The 18,530-nt window shown below is 48.7% G+C and overlaps 3 protein-coding genes and 1 long non-coding RNA gene across 8 annotated transcripts; 2 read left to right on the forward strand and 2 right to left on the reverse strand.

Moving 5' to 3' along the window:
- Nucleotides 1-491: 491 nt before the first annotated feature.
- On the reverse strand, nucleotides 492-4,668 carry TMEM50A (transmembrane protein 50A). Its single transcript, XM_068917342.1, has 7 exons — nucleotides 4,381-4,668; nucleotides 3,956-4,067; nucleotides 3,346-3,458; nucleotides 2,870-2,937; nucleotides 2,653-2,745; nucleotides 1,257-1,317; nucleotides 492-971 (listed from the first exon to the last, which is right to left on the reverse strand). The coding sequence occupies exons 2-7, from the start codon at nucleotides 4,046-4,048 to the stop codon at nucleotides 926-928; spliced, it is 474 nt and encodes a 157-aa protein (XP_068773443.1). The 5' UTR covers nucleotides 4,049-4,067; nucleotides 4,381-4,668; the 3' UTR covers nucleotides 492-925.
- Nucleotides 4,669-4,681: 13 nt separating this feature from the next.
- On the forward strand, nucleotides 4,682-10,042 carry RSRP1 (arginine and serine rich protein 1). Its single transcript, XM_068917340.1, has 6 exons — nucleotides 4,682-4,994; nucleotides 5,236-5,291; nucleotides 6,580-7,209; nucleotides 7,564-7,718; nucleotides 8,912-8,995; nucleotides 9,515-10,042. The coding sequence occupies exons 1-6, from the start codon at nucleotides 4,906-4,908 to the stop codon at nucleotides 9,695-9,697; spliced, it is 1,197 nt and encodes a 398-aa protein (XP_068773441.1). The 5' UTR covers nucleotides 4,682-4,905; the 3' UTR covers nucleotides 9,698-10,042.
- Nucleotides 10,043-11,653: 1,611 nt separating this feature from the next.
- Nucleotides 11,654-15,220, reverse strand: SYF2 (SYF2 pre-mRNA splicing factor). The gene is made up of 7 exons (XM_068917341.1): nucleotides 15,134-15,220; nucleotides 14,934-15,050; nucleotides 14,072-14,197; nucleotides 13,650-13,767; nucleotides 13,480-13,570; nucleotides 12,736-12,834; nucleotides 11,654-12,077 (listed from the first exon to the last, which is right to left on the reverse strand). The coding sequence occupies exons 1-7, from the start codon at nucleotides 15,170-15,172 to the stop codon at nucleotides 11,912-11,914; spliced, it is 756 nt and encodes a 251-aa protein (XP_068773442.1). The 5' UTR covers nucleotides 15,173-15,220; the 3' UTR covers nucleotides 11,654-11,911.
- A 71-nt stretch (nucleotides 15,221-15,291) lies between these two features.
- On the forward strand, nucleotides 15,292-18,301 carry LOC104143676 (uncharacterized). 5 transcript variants are annotated; one of them, XR_011136039.1, is made up of 3 exons: nucleotides 15,308-15,635; nucleotides 17,598-17,986; nucleotides 18,066-18,301. It is a non-coding gene; the product is annotated as an uncharacterized lncRNA (long non-coding RNA). The 5 variants fall into 5 exon arrangements; XR_011136036.1 differs by having other exon boundaries at nucleotides 15,313-15,615; XR_011136037.1 differs by having other exon boundaries at nucleotides 15,292-15,615; nucleotides 17,560-18,301.
- Nucleotides 18,302-18,530: the final 229 nt, after the last annotated feature.

Here is an 18,530-nt window from a genome sequence, read left to right on the forward strand (position 1 = left end):
CAACTTCTGTAACACAAATTGCTTCTGATGACTTCTAGCAGTGGTGCTGCTTTTAAGGAATAGTATTTTATTCCTTCTCTTTCCCCCACTCTGTCGCATCTCTTTTGTCAGCACTTTCTTAAGCAACTAGCCCCCCCAATACACATATAGGAAGAGGTAGATAACATATGCACTTGAACTGTGAGATAGAGGAAGAGCTGCAGGATCAAAATTCTCCCTGATCATGACTGTCCCTGCTCTAGCTATCATCTGAAGGAGCATCAGTCCCTTGTTTTGCAGGGGTTAAAACAGAGTTGAGAACAAATTTTGTGAAGGGGCTACTTCCATCTAGCGCAGGTACGTAATTCGTATTTGTGCCTCTACAACATCATCCACAGCAACAGAAAGTTGAACTGTCCAGAGACTTCCGCAATATCACCACAGGCCAAAGAAAATATTCAAGGGGAAAAAGCAGCATAATTCCATGTTATGCAAGAAAAGCCACACACAGGTAAATTTTGAAATTGAAGTGTTTAGTGTCCAGATATAGGAAATATTTAATAAATAAATGTTAAAAAGTTGTTTTAAAGTATTTTTAGTAACAGTTTGGGATTGCAAATAACATCATAGAAATAGCTGGTTAAATACAACCTTTCTCTACTGTACTACTTGTAGCAAACTTCATAATCATAAAAGTGACTTCCATTGTTACTTGTATCAATTTTACATTTGTCAAAAACATTACAACATTTAAATCAACATACAAGAGTAAAAAAAAAAGTATTTTAAACAGAATAGAAGCAGAATTGTTAGCACTGTGATTTAAATTTTCCTGTTTTTATCTTTAGACACAATTGAAGGTTACTGTTTACAAAACAAGTTTTACAAAATTTTGGGCGTGTGCAGTTAAAAAAATGACAGGGCCAATGCGCTTCCATAGCTGTGTTCATTGCCACAAATCTTCCGTGCGACCAAATTTGAAGACCAGTCCTCTGTTTAAAACAGAACAAAGAGACATATGTACATAAGGGAGCAGACTAAACACCTAATGTTTTAGATATACGATCTCAGGGAGCAAGTTGCAGTACTTGTAAATCTGCGTCCTGATTCTGCAACCTATGTAGACTGAACCCAGGGCATTACTGACTCTACCCGCAGTCTGTCCACACATATCTAGTTACAAAATAGGGCTTAAGGAAAATCAATTATAGTAAGTTTCAGTTTTAATTGTTAAAAATAAATTTACATGAGAAATGAACAAGGGAAAACAGGCTTACCCAAAAAAGATGAATGCATTCTGGAAAAACACAGCTATTCCTGGGTATACTACTGCTTTTTCTTAAAAAAAAAAAAAAAAAAAAAAAAAAAATCCCATCAGTTTTTCAGAATTCCTTTTTCTCTTCAAGACTAGCCTGTCTCTGACATTCAGAAACACTAAATTGTATTATATTAGCAAAGATACAAGTTTCACTTAAAAAGAATACTTGGAAAGGACTTGCGTGTTGTTAAGCAGTTGCGCAGAAATGAATTTGATAGGAAATCATATTGTAATTGACCCCTCTAATAGATACAGAGATGAAGTGACAATTGCAAATTGTTGCAAACTAAAAATAATTGAAAGCTATAATGAGGGAAAATAAAAACTATAAAACTGTAATGTTTCAGGTACTTGTGTAGATGCTAGGAAAATACATTTGCAAAAATGGTAAAAAATATTCTAAAATTCAGTATTTGTTAAATGAGCAAGGTTCCGCACCTAATCCAACAATTTTTTAGTACTGGCGCTGCTACATAACAAATCTGCCTAACCTGGATTGTTCTTTCTTGGAACTGGATAACATTATGTGTCTGGTATATGTCTTTCATTCTCTAACAAGATGACCCCCCCCCCCCCCCCCCAAATCTCTATTGGTCCATGGTCCCAACTGGTGTGAAACAGAAGACTAAGCATAAGGCTAACCCACACTGGAAAGTTAATTCAATACCTTTTGCACACACACCCCTATGCAGTTAGCTTTCCAACTCTAAAACGGATGTAGGGGCTATTTCACAAGAGGAAGCTTCTCCTGCACTCTAACCTAAAACGTACATTTCAAATGCAGTGATCTCAGAGAGTGTAATTATCCTGAGGGATTGCACATCCTGTACAGGGCACATGGGTGCATGTATAAATATATGCATATATATTTATATATAATGACAACATACAAAATGTGAGTGCGCTTTAGTAGCACAACTATGCAAGTAACACACCTAGATTTCCTTGAAAATTCCCCGTGAACTGAGTAATGCAGAAGCTGAAAAGAATGAATGTACATTAACTCAGATCATTTTTATTCTAGGATTAAGTGTTTACACAGGGAATTATTCCCATAAACTTCAGCAGTTTAAGAACACAACTCTGGGCCACATGGGAAACGGCAGTGATATGATTAATGAGGCTGATTAACAGCCTTTTTCTATAGAAAGCAGACTAACAATAACCTTCTTAAGGAATAGAAATTTCGCTAATAGTACATAGTATGGAATAGGGGCGCTCAGGGAACCAAAATATTAAAAATGGGCCTTCCCAGAAACAATCTGAAACCAAGTTCTAAAGTTCAACAGACATTTAAAATACTTTGAAGTAAATTATCAAAAATGCGTCAGGTCACGTTCCGTATCGCGTCTTACCTTTGACAACATAGCCTCCAAAAAGGATCCACATGGAAGCGATCAGAGATCCAAAAGCCATCATAAAACCGATGAATAGCCAAATCCGTGCACCTTAAAAAAAGACATTTTGTGTATGGATGTTTTGTGCCCGTGTCCGAGTACAGATACTTGTAACTTTCAACATGCTTTTGTTTCAGAGGCTTTATAATTTGCAATTTTTTAAAAATCACCTTACCTGTTTGTCCTAGACAGCCTTCACTGTAACTGTCACCCCGAACTTGTCCGTTAGACACTGCATTGATCCTGTTTAAGCAAAACAAGATCAAACTAGGTAGCACTGGTGAAACAAGATGTAAACATTTATAAGCAACAGGAGAAACTTCTCAGAAACCCATATAAAACGGGTGGTGCTTTCTTTCTTACAAATGTTTTGTAGTTTTTTTTTTTAAAGGGGGACACGGGTAAAACTTGAAAAAGTCATTTCTCCCGATACAAACTAATAAAACTTGGATCTGTACAACACACCCTTAACTTTTTTAAATGGTTCCTTCCTATAAATATAAAAAATAGGATAGATATTAGAGATGCTTTAGATACTAACTTGATTTTTTATTCTTTGTTACCTCTCACTTTAAAGTCTATGTGTTCTTTTATTAATTGCACAGATTAAGTTCTAGGAGTGCGTAGCTCTGATCAAGAAATTACACTTACATTAGGAATGCAATAGTGGCTATAACCCCACAAGCATGGTACGAATGGTTGAATTCTTCCGCTTCAGGGTATTTTACAGCCGCATCTATGATTATCCACCAACCTGTAAAAAACTATTTAAAAAACCACAGGAGCTTAAAATACAGACATAACCCTTTTTATCAGTATACGAGTACCCTACCAAAAATAACATTAATATATAAAACCATTGTTATAGTCCAGTCTAGATTCAACTAAGGCACAACCAGGTTTGCTATCAACTTCATTAGGAACAATAGTAAACGCAAAGCCAGCGAGATACCTCCTGAGAGTTAGTGCACGTTATACAGGTAAAAGCTGAGAAAGTTCCTAGTGCGTCTTTAAAACGTCTCTACAGAAAACATTATAGAACAGCTAAGATTGTTCTTTTGAAGAGCTAACCTCGTTTGGGAAAGCATTCTTTGGATGCAAAGGCCTAGCTAGGCGTAGGCTCTAACTCTGCTGCTACGTACACTGCCAATATACCCCCCCCCCCTTCTTCCTTTTGCTTCCAAACGCCTAATTTTCAGCTCACTGGCAGTTAACTCCATGCAAAAAAGCCCCAGTAGGCTACGAAAGCGGCTGTACGCACTAGCACTCCTGCAGCAACAGAAGCGATCGTGTTCCGTTTTTCTCCCCAGTCCACGCACTCCGAGCACCTCAAGCTCTCAAGAAAGCCAGACATTTTTCAGCTCTCCGAAGAACTGGAAAAGAAAAATAGGAGCCTTTATTTCAAAGAGGAAATTTATCACGCATCAACTGGAGGCGGTGAGCCTCCACTGCAACGATACCGCACAGCGCCTGGCCGCCAACACCCCCCGGAAGGCCCCGGCGAGGCGGCGGCCGCAGAGCTGAGGCGCAGACGGGAGGCGCCGCGGCGGGACGCCCGCGCCGGAGGTGGGCGACACGCGGCGATGCCGCGGGCACCGCGGGAGGGGGAGAAGGCACGGGACGAGCGGCCTGTGCCGCCCGGGGAGCGCGCACGCCCCGCAGGGGCTGCCCGCCGCCGCCGCTTACCTCAGCGCGGGGGAAGGGCCGTCGCCGGCGCCCCGCCGGCGCGCGCGGCAGCCCCAACCGCCGCCAGGGAACGGGCCCCGCCGCGCAGCACCAACCGTCGCCAGCGCGCGCACTGCGCAGGCGCGGCCCTCAGCTGATGCGCACCGGGAGAGTCATGAGACCAAGCGGCTGCGCGCATGCCCAGTAGGGCCAGGCAGGCAGCCGGCACATCCTTCTGCGCATGCGCCAGAAGAAAAAAGGCGACGGGGGCGACCGCGGCCAATACGCACGCGCACCAGTCTCGCTGTGGGCGGGTGTTGGCCTTCGGCGCATGCGCCTTGGCTTCCCCGTTACGCAAGCGGGGAGCGGGCCGGGGGGGGGGGTTCTGGAAATTTCTCGGCCGTTCTCAGTCGCTCTCAGTCGCTGCTGGGAGGCGGGAGCGGTTGGGGACGGTGCTGCGCTGCGCTGCGTGGGCTGCGCTGTCGGAGGGCTCCGTGGGGCTGCGTCGCCGCTCGTTTCCTGAGGGGAAGGGTCCGTCCGGTCGCTATGGGGGTGACTCACGAAGCGGGGCTGTCGCCTCAGGCGTCGCCACAGGAGCAGGATCCGTGGGGAGGTGGCCCAGCTGCCTGGAGCCGGTGAGTCAGCGGGGCCCGGGCTCGGAGCGGGGGCGCTGGGCACCCTCCCGGAGCCGGTGCCGGCGGGAGGAGTTGGCGGGGATGCTAGGGGCGGCGGGACGGCGGCGGCCGTTACTCGCCTGTTCCTTGCCGGGGGGAGGGAGGGGGAATGCGGGCCGGCTTCAGGAGGGGACGGGGGACAGTGGGTGTAGGGTAGCCCTGGGGCTGGCAAACAGACTCCACATATCTCTCTTTGTAACAGGAACGCCCAGGTTCCCCCAGGGAACCGGCACCTGGGATGTCCGGCAGCCCCCAGCGGTAAGTGCCAGAGCGAAATCGAGTCCCCTTGAATTCCCCCAGCAGCGTTCATGCAGAGAGGTGCGCGGAGGGCAGCGCTTACACCTTGTCGGTGCCCGTTCACAATTTGGCAGGTGCAGAACGGTTGTATGAGGATATCTGTGATACGCTCCAATACTCTACAGTGTTGAAAATATTACTGTTTAGGTAGCTTAGTATGTTATGGGGAGTTAGCTCAGAATTAATAACTGTTTTGTGTGGAATGCGTTCTGTGCAATGGTTGTGAGCTTTGCACTTGTTTAGAGGTGAGGTAGTGAAACTTGCTTCTAGTAGTAGTGAGGGGAATACTTCTTGTGGAAGGTTATAGAGCTGTTTGGTGCTCTTGATAAGAAGGCTGTAAGACTGGTTGGGTAACTCTTGTTTACAGTGAGCACCAAATACGACTTTTATCGTGAAGTGGGCTTTCTTGAACTGTAAAGCGGTGGCATAACTAAGAACTTGAGATAGGATAGTTACACAACTAGGATGCAGTAACCTTTGTATATGTAAAATGGCTGCCAGTAAAGGAGGGCAGCCATTTCATTTATTAATATATCACCTCAGGTAGTGTTTCATTCTTAATAAATCATCTCCAATAAGGCATTAGCTGTATCTCTCACAAATTGTGTAGAGTAGCTTTTGTAACAGTGGCTTGCTATGCATACTGTATAAAGTGTGCGTGGAGTACTGTTCAGAGATAACTTAGTAACGTAATAGTCAAGATCTTGAAGTGGTACTTTTCTAACTTGGAGATATATAGATACGTATGTATATTTTTGTGTTTGAAGTAGCTACTTCATCTCTACAGAATTGCAGGAATAAACTTGATTTTATGCTAACCTTGAAGACATATGACTTCTGCAGCTGAGATACCTTGGTAGTAAACTATATTTAGAATAGTCTGGCCCAGCCTTGAAAGTTCTGTTAAGAAAATCTGAATTCATACCCTTTTCATAAAAGTATGCTTACACTGAATGAAGGGTATTAAACTAAAAACCCACACAAACTTCTCAGAGTACCCCAGAGAATTACTCATGGTTTAAACTGAAGTTGTTTTTTCTTTCATATAGAAGACTCTTGGCCGTAGGAGAGGAAATGATGAAACCTAAAATTGTCATAGGTAAAACATGCTGATAAACTGGGTGAGAATTGTCATTGTGTTTGATTACTCTTAAACTGTTTGCCAGTGGTTGTCATAACGTTTGTCTGTGGCTGCTGTATAAATGACCTGGCTGCCTCATTTCTGTTCCCGGCCCCCCTTTCTGAACAGGAACAGAAACTGGCTTTTGTAGAATACCAATAAAAACAGAGCCAACTTCCAGTACCTGCATGGAGAAAATGAAGGTTAGAAAGACCGATGACATGACAAACTTCATGGATGACTTAACCCTCAGCTCTCCTAAGAAAAGAGAATCTTGTCTGAGATCCAGAAGAAGTTGTGATAGGTCATCAACAAGGTCATCTAGCAGATCGTCTTACAGTTCACAGTCCAGTTCAAGCAGTTCCTCTTCAGCTTCCTCAAGGAGCTGGAGCCGGTCTAGATCCAGATCACGATCGTGGGGTAGAAGAAATGGTTGCCGAAGGTACGGAAGATATTCTCGATCATATTCCAGAAGCCGGTCGAGATCACGTGGTGGCTACATGAGGTACCGAGGAAGGTACCGTACCAGACACTACAGGCGGTACTACCGTTCTCCTCCAAGATACAGATCACGCAGCAGGTCGTGGTCACGTGGAAGATCATGTTACAGAAGGTCCTATTCAAGAAGCAGATCACGTTCAAGAGGCCGAAGATATTATGGATTTGGGCGAACGGTATATCCTGAGGCTTACAGGAGCTGGAGAAGCAGGTCACGAACGAGATCTCGTAGTAGATCACCTCTGCACTTGAGTGAAAAAGGTACTTTTTTAGTGAGAGTTTCATTGTATGTGAGAAAACTCAACAATATACTATTTATGCTAACTGGTCAAGTTCTAATCTCTAGATTTGCTTTATAGAACAAAACTGATAACGGCAACGTGGAAGAAATCTCCACATAGTTATATATAGTTTTTTATATATTTTTATAACTAGGTAGCTTGGAATATGTTCTTAGCCCTTAAACTGAAGCGAAACTTTACAAGTTCTGATCACAATCGTTCAGAGTTGATACTTAGAAAAGTGCAGTGTTAGTATACCTGCAGTTCCTAGGCTAGTAAGAGTAGCTACATACTGATCTAAATGCAAGAAAATGACGCTCTCTCCCTCTTGTAGAGAAGAGGGAGCTTCTGGAAATTGCAAAAGCTAATGCTGCAAAAGCCCTGGGGACAGATAAGATAGTCTTGCCAGCGAGCTTGAAGGTCATTACTCCTTCCAAAGAGACAAATAACAAAGAGCTAGAGCATGAAGATCTTGGCGAGTCAGTTGAGGTAAGTATGAACTGGAGTATTCCCAATGAAAAGGTAAAGACTTACAAATAATTTGTGCTCTGCGTGAAGAAGCTGTAGTTCTAGCGTTGGAGTTTATGATGGAGGATTCAAACTCTTGAAAGAAAACTTCAGATTTACCAGAATGTCAGAAACCGTTGTAGACTTGCTTAGGCTGGAAGAGTACCTTGGAAGCTTAGAAGTGGTTGACCTCTTGAGTACATGCAGCCTTTAGTAACGATAAGTTAGGAAAGAGAGTTGAAAGTAGTTTATTCCTTGCAGTTATTCTTCTAAGAGGATATTAAAAATTGCTTTCTTAGACTAGTCTATATGTTTCTGACCTAAAACAAGGGATCTGCTTTCCAAACCCACTGAGTAGGTTTTTGTAAAAGTTAATCTTTTTTAACTGTTCAGAGCTTTTCATATGCAACAAACTGTTCCCGGAAGTTACATACCCAAGCACACAATACATTTTACATACTTTATTTCTGTCTTATAGAAATCATGAATATGGTTCCAGACATTGATGAAGAAAATCTGTTGGTAATTAAGGGACTTGTGGGCTATAGCTGCTGTGAACTTAAGGGAGGGGAAAAAGTCGAGTAGTTAAAACTGAACTGTAGTTTCACTCTGTTATAATGATGTGTTAATTTGATTCATGCCGAATACAGAATCGCAATAACTGTTAAACCTGTCAGATGCTGCTATGTCAAATTGAAGTAAATTGTCTAAGGGTTTCTTAGACAAAGAAATGGTACAGGCATCCCTTTCATAATATATGCAATATATTCCAGATGTTGAGAGAGTACAGAAGAAGAGGCCTGCATCACTTGCAGATAAGTTTGTTGTCGTTATCCAAAGCTCTGCAGGATTGATGTGCAGAACTTAATGCAGCTTGCTTTAACACTACATTTCATGATACTGCAGTCCATGCTTAAGTAATTTGAATCCTCTTTAAAACTGTCACTGGGGCATGGATGCCAGGTTACGATGTGAATTGACACGATGACGTTAATAAAACACTTAAGTGTTTCAAGTTGAGCTCAGTGCTGATCTGTTTACATGTTCGGTAGCTCGCAGCTAGTTTTGATGTAAATACCTGAAACAACCTTACTGGAAAGTTAGTGTTCTCTGACTGCCTTAACTTGCATAGAGTAATGTGTCCTTCCACTTAAGCTGTGTGTGCTCTTCTCTAGCAAGTGGGAAGACTGACAGAAGATGTACCCAAAAGTGGAATGGAGAGAGCTACCACACAGAGAAGCATTTCTTTCAGCCCTAATGTAAGTGTGCTCTCCTAAGATGAGTCTAGTGTTCCATCCCTCCTGTATTAGGCTTTCTCCAGCATTGGATGTCAAGTTAAGGATCTTAATCGTGGTAACATATTGGATTTAATGGCTTGATAATTATTTTCCTGGAAGAGCTAGAACAGTACTTTAAGCAGAAGCATACTGTACCACGGCAATGTGTTAAAATGGTTGTGACTGTGAGTAAGCGTTGAGGTGTAAACAATAAAGTTGGGAGTCTGTACTGTAGACTCGAGAGGGTTTGCCAAAACCTGTCTGTCCCAGAATTTACTTGAAGTTGTGTGTCTGGATGCATAATTCAATAATATAGAATGGGCGTGGAGGGGCAACTTTCCTGAATCCTATGTCAATTAAGGGTAAACAGTTGATACTTAGTAGTTGTAAGGTCTCCTGTAAGCTGGAAAGAAAGTATTTGTCTTGTTGAAACAAAAGAGTTGACAGGTCTTAGTACGCTCATTCTCTTTCTAGCATTTTTAAAGGTAATTTATTTTCCAGAATACAATGGCAAAACCAGTACTACAGAAGCCAGCAAGTCCTGCTGTTAAAGAGATGGCAATCTCTCCCGGAAGAGAAGTTGACAAAAAGGGAAGTCCCTATGGGCAATGGGTTCCTATCAAGAAGGAGGAGAACAAGTTTTTAAACTTCTCACCTAAGAGTGCACCGTTCCGGGCACGCTAGCATATTTTACTTGCTGTCTCTCAGAAACTGCAGATTATATGCACTTCAGTACCGAGGTCTGAAGTTTTCTGATCAGGTTGAAGACTTGTTAATACTGAGTATTTATTTAGAGAGATTTAATTTTGTAATCTTAGGTTTCTCTTTCAGATGTAGAGCACAGTGACCCAGAAGCCACAGGTGGGAATCTTGTGTAAATTTGTAAATATTTTTGTATTGATTAAATGGACTAGAACTTTCAGGTGGGTAATTTTCCTAAACAGTAGTTCAGTAACTGTTACTTTGAACACTTGAATTCTATTGTTTAACTGTTCACTTCAAGTAAATAAACTTTAGTTTTGCACTGGCTTCTCAATGTGTCAAGTATCAGACCTGTTTGCGGTAGTAAGTTCACATATCCTGTTCATACAGTTTAAGACAAAGTCCAACAGAACTTAATTTTTGCACCGTCTTGGAAGTGGAGCTTTACAGAAAATAGAAAGTAGCTGTCTAGGCTGTGGCTACTTCAGGGGCTCTAGAGTAACTGCCCTAAATAAACTTCCCGCTTGCAGAAGGCTTTGTCATATATGTGACTGCTCTATGTGAAGTCTCGATCATTCATTCCATCTGTTGAAAAGTGCTGCACCTGAGGAACTGTCACCTCTACTGACTTCTAATCTTAAATGTGAGCTAATGCAGGCTTGTTATTTTGAGTTAGGCTGCTTTAAAACAACCTTTAAAAGCACATTATGTAAAGCAGGAAGCACGTACTTCATAAGGTTAGCTGGAGTGGCTACATTAAATCAGCTATGTAAGTTTAGTACTAGGACAGGGCCATGTTACTGTTGAGAAGCTTCAGAATTCAGCAGTATCATGCGCTTGCCTCCATGCTGCACCAAGACCTTATCTCTATGAAGAAAAGTATGCAGTCAAGTAAACGGGTTATTGCATAATCTTCTGTGAGGGTTTTGGGGAGTAATCAGTTAAACTGGATCTCGTGTAAAAAAATAAAAGTAAATAAATGGCTAGTACACTAAACTTGACTACTCCAATGTGGAAGCTTCTTTAAGAAATTGTATTTAAATAGCTGTGTTAAGATGTAGGGCACTGAGTAGTCCATACACTCTAGCTCTTCTGGGCAGTAAAGAGAAGTACATATATGAAGGGGATGGTAGCTGTTCTGTATTTTGGGGGAGGAAGGGGCTCTGTCCAGAAGAACGAGTAATACCTTTTTAGGAGGATGTGTCTGGTCACCTCTCCCCTGTTGTGTGTCACAACTTGACATTCTGCTGATTGTTCGTCTTGATGGATCAGCTTGCCGCTTGTGTGCAAAAGCGTGTCTGGGTATGAACTTGGTGTGAAGTAGAAGAGTTACAAGTCTTAGGTACAGCTGTAAGCCTGCTCTTACTCTCTCTAAACATGTGCTGTTGTAGAGCTAGGCCTAGAACTTGCATGGTTTTGCAGACAGCTGAACATCATAGTTTTCCTCTTGTAAGGAAGAAGTCCCTTCTTTCCTGAAAAGGGATAGAAATTTCCCTACTTTCATTCAAGCAAAATCAGTGAAGGACTATGTTGGTTGCTTACCTGCTTCTATTTTTCATGAAGTGTGAATGCGGAGTAGTTAGTGTCTGTGTGTAGAATGGGAGTTGTTGCAGCTACCTCAAAAACTTGGAATTTTCTGCAGAATTACTAAGACCACAGTGCCAAACCTAATCAAGGGTTATGTTTTCTGCAGCATATCCCTTCCCTGCTGAGGTGGGGAAAGGTATTTTGTTGCCCCAGTAGCAGGGCCACCTGCCCCATACAGGTACTGCTGGTGGCAGAATTCCAAGCTGAAGCACATCAGAGCTTTGTGTACCTTCTCTTTCACAAAAAGGTGACATACATGCCTGAAGCACTCTTATCCTGGTGCTAAAGAGGTGTTTTAAGGGATACTGCTCCTCTTCAGCTACTGAAAAGTAGGGACTGTAAACCGAGGGGTCAGAGTTTGTTTATTCTTTCTTTATTTAAAGCAAGATAGTGGAAGAGCTGGCCACTTCTGCAATTAAAAGCTATATACAGCTGAGGTTGTTACATTGAAACATTTACACATGTTGTACTACAGTAGATTTTACATTACATAATATGAGGACATCTACAAAGTAGAGTTTTTTTCTGATACAACTTAATGTCTTCATACCAAACTTTTCTAATAGACATAAGGGCTGCAGTATCATACACTTCACTGGAGATGGCAGTTCAGACTGCTGTTCCTCTCTCCAAGTTCTGCTTAATCTCTGCTGTGTACTTCCCATAGAACCTCTCTGCCTTCTTATTGAACTTGGCATTTCTCTCGTTAATGTAGTCTATATCTGCATCGTCGTTGTAAGGACGTCTTCGACTGTATTTTTCACGTTTTTCAATTCTGTAAGACAAATGCTAGTGTTTGAAGACCTGTAGATGAATCCTGCAGACTTGAGTAGTAGTGGTTAACATAAACATTTGCAATTTAGGCAATTCTTCTATGGATGAAATAGCAGCAGAAGTGCTACGTTTAAGTGATAAATACTAGAATGCTGTAGCCTGATAATTGGTAAGAAAATTGGAGAAAGGAAGTGATGATCACTATTTATAATAGCTATATTAGTTCCACAAAGTGCACTTTAAAGTAGTGGAAGCATATGTATTGTGGAATATATATAATTATTCCTAATTTTCTTTGGCCATATTGATTCTATGATGCTGAGTAAAATTATAAAAGCACAGTCACTGTTTTAAAATACCGTGACAATGAAGACGAGACAGTCCAGCTTTAGTTCAGGTCTTTTCCTTTTTTTTTTTTTTTTCTTTTGGCAGTTACCTTTTTACTTGTACTGAAGAGAAACCAAAAAAAACCCAAAGAGGGTGGTGGTTTTCCAGCACCATCTTTCTAAAGAAAATCAGTTGCCCATCAAATTGGGTGAAGGGGTTGATAACACCGTCAAATGTACCCTTAAGCTAGGGAAAGGTCAAGAAGTTAGCCCTGCTTTGAGAAGGAGGTGGCCTCCAAAGCTTCCTTTCCTTAAATCTTATGATTTACTTACTGTTTTTCAAGATCTGCGACCATTCTATCAATCCCTTCTTTAGCTGGCACATGACTTCCATGAAGAAGACTGTCTGATGTTGGGTAAAGTGCTTCCCCACTGGGCAAGAGGAACAAAGGAGCAGCAGTTTACAATAATAGTATTGAACTGGTTAAGACTTGGCTGATTTTGTTTGATCTTTTAATAGTCAAGGCATTTAGCTCATTTGTGTAACTATAGGAGTCCAAGATGCATGTGAGATAATATTTTGATACAAACAAACCCTCTGCTAGTTACTTTGAGACAGTAACACCCCCCCCCCCCCGAAGACAGAAATGAGTGTTTACATTAAATGCTTATAATTTCTTTGGAAAGTTCTAATCTGTTGGTCAATCTGTTGTTTTAAATGACTGCAGACTGCTGAAAAAATTTTTTCAAGCAACTGGAGTATAATCTACTTACATATTTAAATATAGTATAATTGACAAAATACCGCTTCAAACTCAGTATTACTGATTTTTTGAAGAAAATACACGGGCATCTGTTCAACAATACCAATTTTATACCTAATGAAACAAGGATTGTACTGAATGGATTGTCAGGTAGACTGCGTGCCTTTTAAGATCATGTTAAAAGGCTAATTACAGTGCAGTGCATTTGAAAATACACACTGAGTATATCTGCTGACAGGAGTTTTAAGCATTTGGGAAATCCTGAATTTTCCAGTTATTTAGGTATTACGAAGATGACTGAAATCAAACTTACTACTGCTCTTTCAGCTTCTCATATTGCTCCAAGTCAGGTTTGATCTGCCTGGTTAACCTCTGGTACTGGCGCAACTGCGCGGCTGCATAATCTTTAGAAGAAAGTGAGTTACCATTAAGGGGTTGCTTTTATTTCATGATTCAGTTGTAGGTGAAATACTAAATCGTTACCTGAAAATCCTAGGTCTGGATTTTTCCTCTTCTTTTTCCTTTCCCATCTTTCTGCATCCTCAGCACTGATCTCTAGTAGTTTAACTCTCTCATAGTCTTCTCCTTTTGCAGCACATTCCTAATGCAGCACAAGTACTGTTTTAATAAGAGGATGGTGTCCAAGGACCAAACTTGGTAGACTAGAGAAAAGTCACAAGTCTGTTTATAGTTCTCTAGATCACCAGTCAGTCCAGTCAACCTCTTCTGCAGGTCGCAGATTTATACGTATGTAACATGCTCGAGTCTAATTAGGATAATTTTTTTGCAGTAGCTACGTGCAAGCTCTCAAAAATCTATAGCTACTCTGCAGACCGATTCAGCTTCACGAGTAGCTGTACTGAGGTTCAACAGGGTTAGAGGAAGACATAACCGTGCTTGCTTACCTTCTTCTTTTCCTGCACCTTCAGTTCCCATTCCAGTCGAGCTTTTTTTGCTTCCCAGTTTGCTGGTAACTTAAGTCTTTTATCTTCTTCCACCACTTCTTGGTGATTGAGCTTGCGAGCCTCATTCTAGGAACAAAACAGTTTGTTTCCAAAGCCTAGAGACGCGTTGCAATACGGGATCACAGAAATCCCAAAGAGCAGACCCTGGGATAATTAAAGGAGATCATCCACGCACAGGGGTCGCACCTCAAATTTCCTATCGATGTCTGCACTACTACGTAAAACACCGTGTGTTTGGTAAACATTAAAGAATCGGTACCACTTGTGCTGGACAAGACAAAAATCAAACAGAACGAGATGGCAACGGGAAACGCTTGGCTTGGACATTAGGAACGCGTTGGGAGCAGTTATCTGCAGAGGCGTGGCAGAACTAGGGGGTCAGATAACCCCCCCCGTCCTCCTCTCCTGTTCACCCGTGCAGCGCCGAGAGCGCTTTCAGGAACTGCCGTTTTGAGGTGGGGGTTCCTTCAGGAAAACCACACGCGCTGTTACCTCTTGAGAGGAAACGTTACACCTGCCGGGATGTAAACACAGCCCGGCTCCCCCCTGCTCAGGTCGGGGCCGCGGGGGCAGGCTGCGGCATCTCCCTCCTTGGAGATGCTCAAAACCCGCCCGGCCAGAGAAGAAGCGTTTTGTGCTCCAGGGGAATTTCCCGAGTTTCGGCTCGTGCCGCGGGGCAGAGGCGGGCCCGGTCCCCCTCGGCACCCGCAGCGCCTCCTGCCACCGCGGGCAGCGATCCGCCCGGCGGGGAGCGCCCGTGCGAGCTGCCCCGGCCCGGCCCGGCCCGGCCGCCGCCGCGTACCCGCTTCATGTGGAGCTCGCGGAACTTGCGCAGCCGCTCCTCCCGCTTCTGCGCCGCCGCCGCCGCCGCCGCCGCCGCCGCGCACGGCCCCGCCTCGTCCTCCGAGCCCGACGAGCCCTGAAACAACCCGCACTCAGCCACCGGGGTGGGGGGGGGGGAGAGGGAGGGAGCCGAGTCCCGTGCCGCCGCCGCCGTCTCACCCCGCCGTCGGGAGCCCCCAGCCCGCCGGCCGCCGCCATCTCGCTCGCCGAACGCTTCCGCTTCCGCCCCCGCCGCCGAGCGCACTTCCGGCCGGGGCGGGGCGGGGCGGGGCGGGGCGGGCGGCGCCCCCTGGCGGCCGGGCGGCGCCGGGGGCGAGGCGGCTCTGGGCGGCCGCCCGGGCCCGGCTTTACCCCGGGGGGGGGTCGGGGGGACCCGGGGGGGGGGCGGGAGAGCCGGGGCCGGCAGCGGCCAGAGCGACGTTAGCCCCGCCGCGGGCCCAGACCGGGCCGAGGCCTCCCCTGTGATTAACGCCTCCCAATTAACCCCCGCGGTCAAATTAACCCCTCGCCCACGCTGCCGGCGTCGAGGCCCGGGGGCTGCCTGCCGGAGCCGAGGGGGGTCGCGGGGCCGTGGTGCGGCATGTCGGCCGCGACGGCCTCCCGCGCGTCGCCTTCCCCCTTGGGTGCTGCGGCAGCGGGGGGTGAGGCCGGGGCGGCGGAGGCTGAGGCCGGGGCGGCGGCGGAGGTGTGAGGCCGGGGCGGCGGCGGGGGGTGAGGTCGGGGCGGCGGCGAGGGGGGTGAGGCCGGGGCGGCGGAGGGTGAGGCCGGGGCGGCGGAGGGGGGTGAGGCCGGGGCGGCAGCGGGGGGTGAGGCCGGGGCGGCGGCGGCGGGGTGAGGCCGGGGCGGTGGCGAGGGGGGTGAGGCCGGGGCGGCGGCGAGTGGGGTGAGGCCGGGGCGGCGGCGGAGGGGTGAGGCCGGGGCGGCGGCGGAGGGGGGTGAGGCCGGGGCGGCGGCGGCGGGGGGGTGAGGCCGGGGCGGCGGCGGGGGGGTGAGGCCGGGGCGGCGGCGGCGGGGTGAGGCCGGGGCGGCGGAGGGGGGTGAGGCCGGGGCGGCGGCGGCGGAGTGAGGCCGGGGCGGCGGCGGTGGGGTGAGGCCGGGGCGGCGGAGGCTGAGGCCGGGGCGGCGGCGGGGTGAGGCCGGGGCGGCGGCGGAGGCTGAGGCCGGGGCGGCGGCGGGGGGGTGAGGCCGGGGCGGCGGCGGGGGGGTGAGGCCGGGGCGGCGGAGGGGGGGTGAGGCCGGGGCGGCGGCGGCGGAGGCTGAGGCCGGGGCGGCGGCGGAGGGGGTGAGGCCGGGGCGGCGGAGGGGGGTGAGGCCGGGGCGGCGGCGGTGGGGGGGTGAGGCCGGGGCGGCGGCGGCGGGGTGAGGCCGGGGCGGCGGCGGAGGGGGGTGAGGCCGGGGCGGCGGCGGGGGGGTGAGGCCGGGGCGGCGGCGTGGGGGGGGTGAGGCCGGGGCGGCGGCGGCGGGGGGGTGAGGCCGGGGCGGCGGAGGCTGAGGCCGGGGCGGCGGCGGAGGGGGTGAGGCCGGGGCGGCGGCGGAGGCTGAGGCCGGGGCGGCGGAGGGGGGTGAGGCCGGGGCGGCGGCGGGGGGGTGAGGCCGGGGCGGCGGCGGCGGAGGCTGAGGCCGGGGCGGCGGCGGAGGGGGTGAGGCCGGGGCGGCGGAGGGGGGTGAGGCCGGGGCGGCGGCGGCGGGGGGGTGAGGCCGGGGCGGCGGCGGAGGGGGTGAGGCCGGGGCGGCGGCGGGGGGGGGGTGAGGCCGGGGCGGCGGCGGCGGGGTGAGGCCGGGGCGGCGGCGGAGGGGGGTGAGGCCGGGGCGGCGGCGGCGGGGTGAGGCCGGGGCGGCGGCGGGGGGGTGAGGCCGGGGCGGCGGCGTGGGGGGGGTGAGGCCGGGGCGGCGGCGGCGGGGGGGTGAGGCCGGGGCGGCGGAGGCTGAGGCCGGGGCGGCGGCGGGGGGGTGAGGCCGGGGCGGCGGCGGGGGGGGTGAGGCCGGGGCGGCGGCGGAGGGGTGAGGCCGGGGCGGCGGCGGGGGGGGTGAGGCCGGGGCGGCGGCGGAGGGGTGAGGCCGGGGCGGCGGCGGAGGGGGGTGAGGCCGGGGCGGCGGCGGAGGGGGGTGAGGCCGGGGCGGCGGCGGGGGGGGTGAGGCCGGGGCGGCGGCGGAGGGGTGAGGCCGGGGCGGCGGGGGGGGGGTGAGGCCGGGGCGGCAGCGGAGGGGTGAGGCCGGGGCGGCGGCGGCGGGGGAGTGAGGCCGGGGCGGCAGTGGAGGGGGTGAGGCCGGGGCGGCGGAGGCTGAGGCCGGGGCGGCGGCGGGGGGGTGAGGCCGGGGCGGCGGCGGCGGGGGGGTGAGGCCGGGGCGGCAGCGGAGGGGGTGAGGCCGGGGCGGCGGAGGCTGAGGCCGGGGCGGCGGGGGGGGGCTGAGGCCGGGGCGGCAGCAGGACCCGGAGTCGGCTGGAAAGCCGTCTGTAGACTTCTCTTGTGCTCCGGATGTTAATGTCTGGGCACTGCTGTGGGCTTGAAATTACTCCGTGGTTTAATAAGCACTGTTAATCAACTTTTTTTTTTCTTTCTTTCTTTTTTTTCTTTTTGCCCAAGGAGTCAATTGGATGATGCAAACTTTCTATCCCAAATAGGGAAGCAGCACCTGAGCCGGATAAACTCCGCTGCGCCTCACGTTACCTGGAAGCGCTGGCCAGGGATCCTTGGTAGAGAGTCTGGAATAGGATAAGAAACCAGATAGTTGTGTGTCCATCTGTCCGTGCCAGTCGTCCCCCCTGGACCTGCTGAAAATCAGACCGCTCACGCACAACAGGTTTTTTCAAGAGGCAAGTTGCAGCTCTCGCAAAAAAACAAATCAAAGTGAGAAAACTTTTGCTTCAAGTTCAGAGCAAAGAAAGTAAACATTTCTGTAACACTGTAGGTATTGCCAGGATCTTCCAGCAAAATCAGATAGAGATGTATTACAAGGGCTTATCAATAATATTTATATGCTCACGCAAATACATCTATGTGTCCGTAAAAGGTAAATGCGTGTATACCATCTTTACCCTTACTTGTACAGTAGAGGTGAAAGGGTTCAGGAATTTCATTTCTCTTTGAAGGAACGATCCAGACCCCAGAAGGTTAAGACCTGCTGGCCAACGATAGTTTTCTAAATCGACCTTGTCGGCTTTCGCATGTGACTTTCCAGCAGAGGGAAACGCAGCCCAAGCGATGAGGGCTGGTGGGAGCGACAGGCAGCCCTGGCAAACACCAACTGTCTCTGTTCTCTTTTAACTCCACTTTCTTCCTCTGCCAAACTCTGATGCATGCTGAGTGATTAAAAATATCAAATAGCCCTCAAGTTTCAGTGTTACCCAGCAAGGAGTCAAGTCAGGGGGGAAAAAAAAAAAACCAAAAAAACCTCAAACCTAGTGATGCCAGCCCTGTAAAAGAGAGCAGACTGGGACAAAGAATGGGAGACGGGTAGGATTTTATATAGCCGTGTTGACAGCGTCTTGAGAAAAAGGAGAGGGTTGTCCCGACGTGGTTTGGCTCGTGGGGTGTCCCTTGTCACCTGCCTTGTC

The sequence above is a fragment of the Struthio camelus genome, chromosome 23 (genome assembly GCF_040807025.1).
Source record: "Struthio camelus isolate bStrCam1 chromosome 23, bStrCam1.hap1, whole genome shotgun sequence".
Taxonomy (NCBI): domain Eukaryota; kingdom Metazoa; phylum Chordata; class Aves; order Struthioniformes; family Struthionidae; genus Struthio; species Struthio camelus.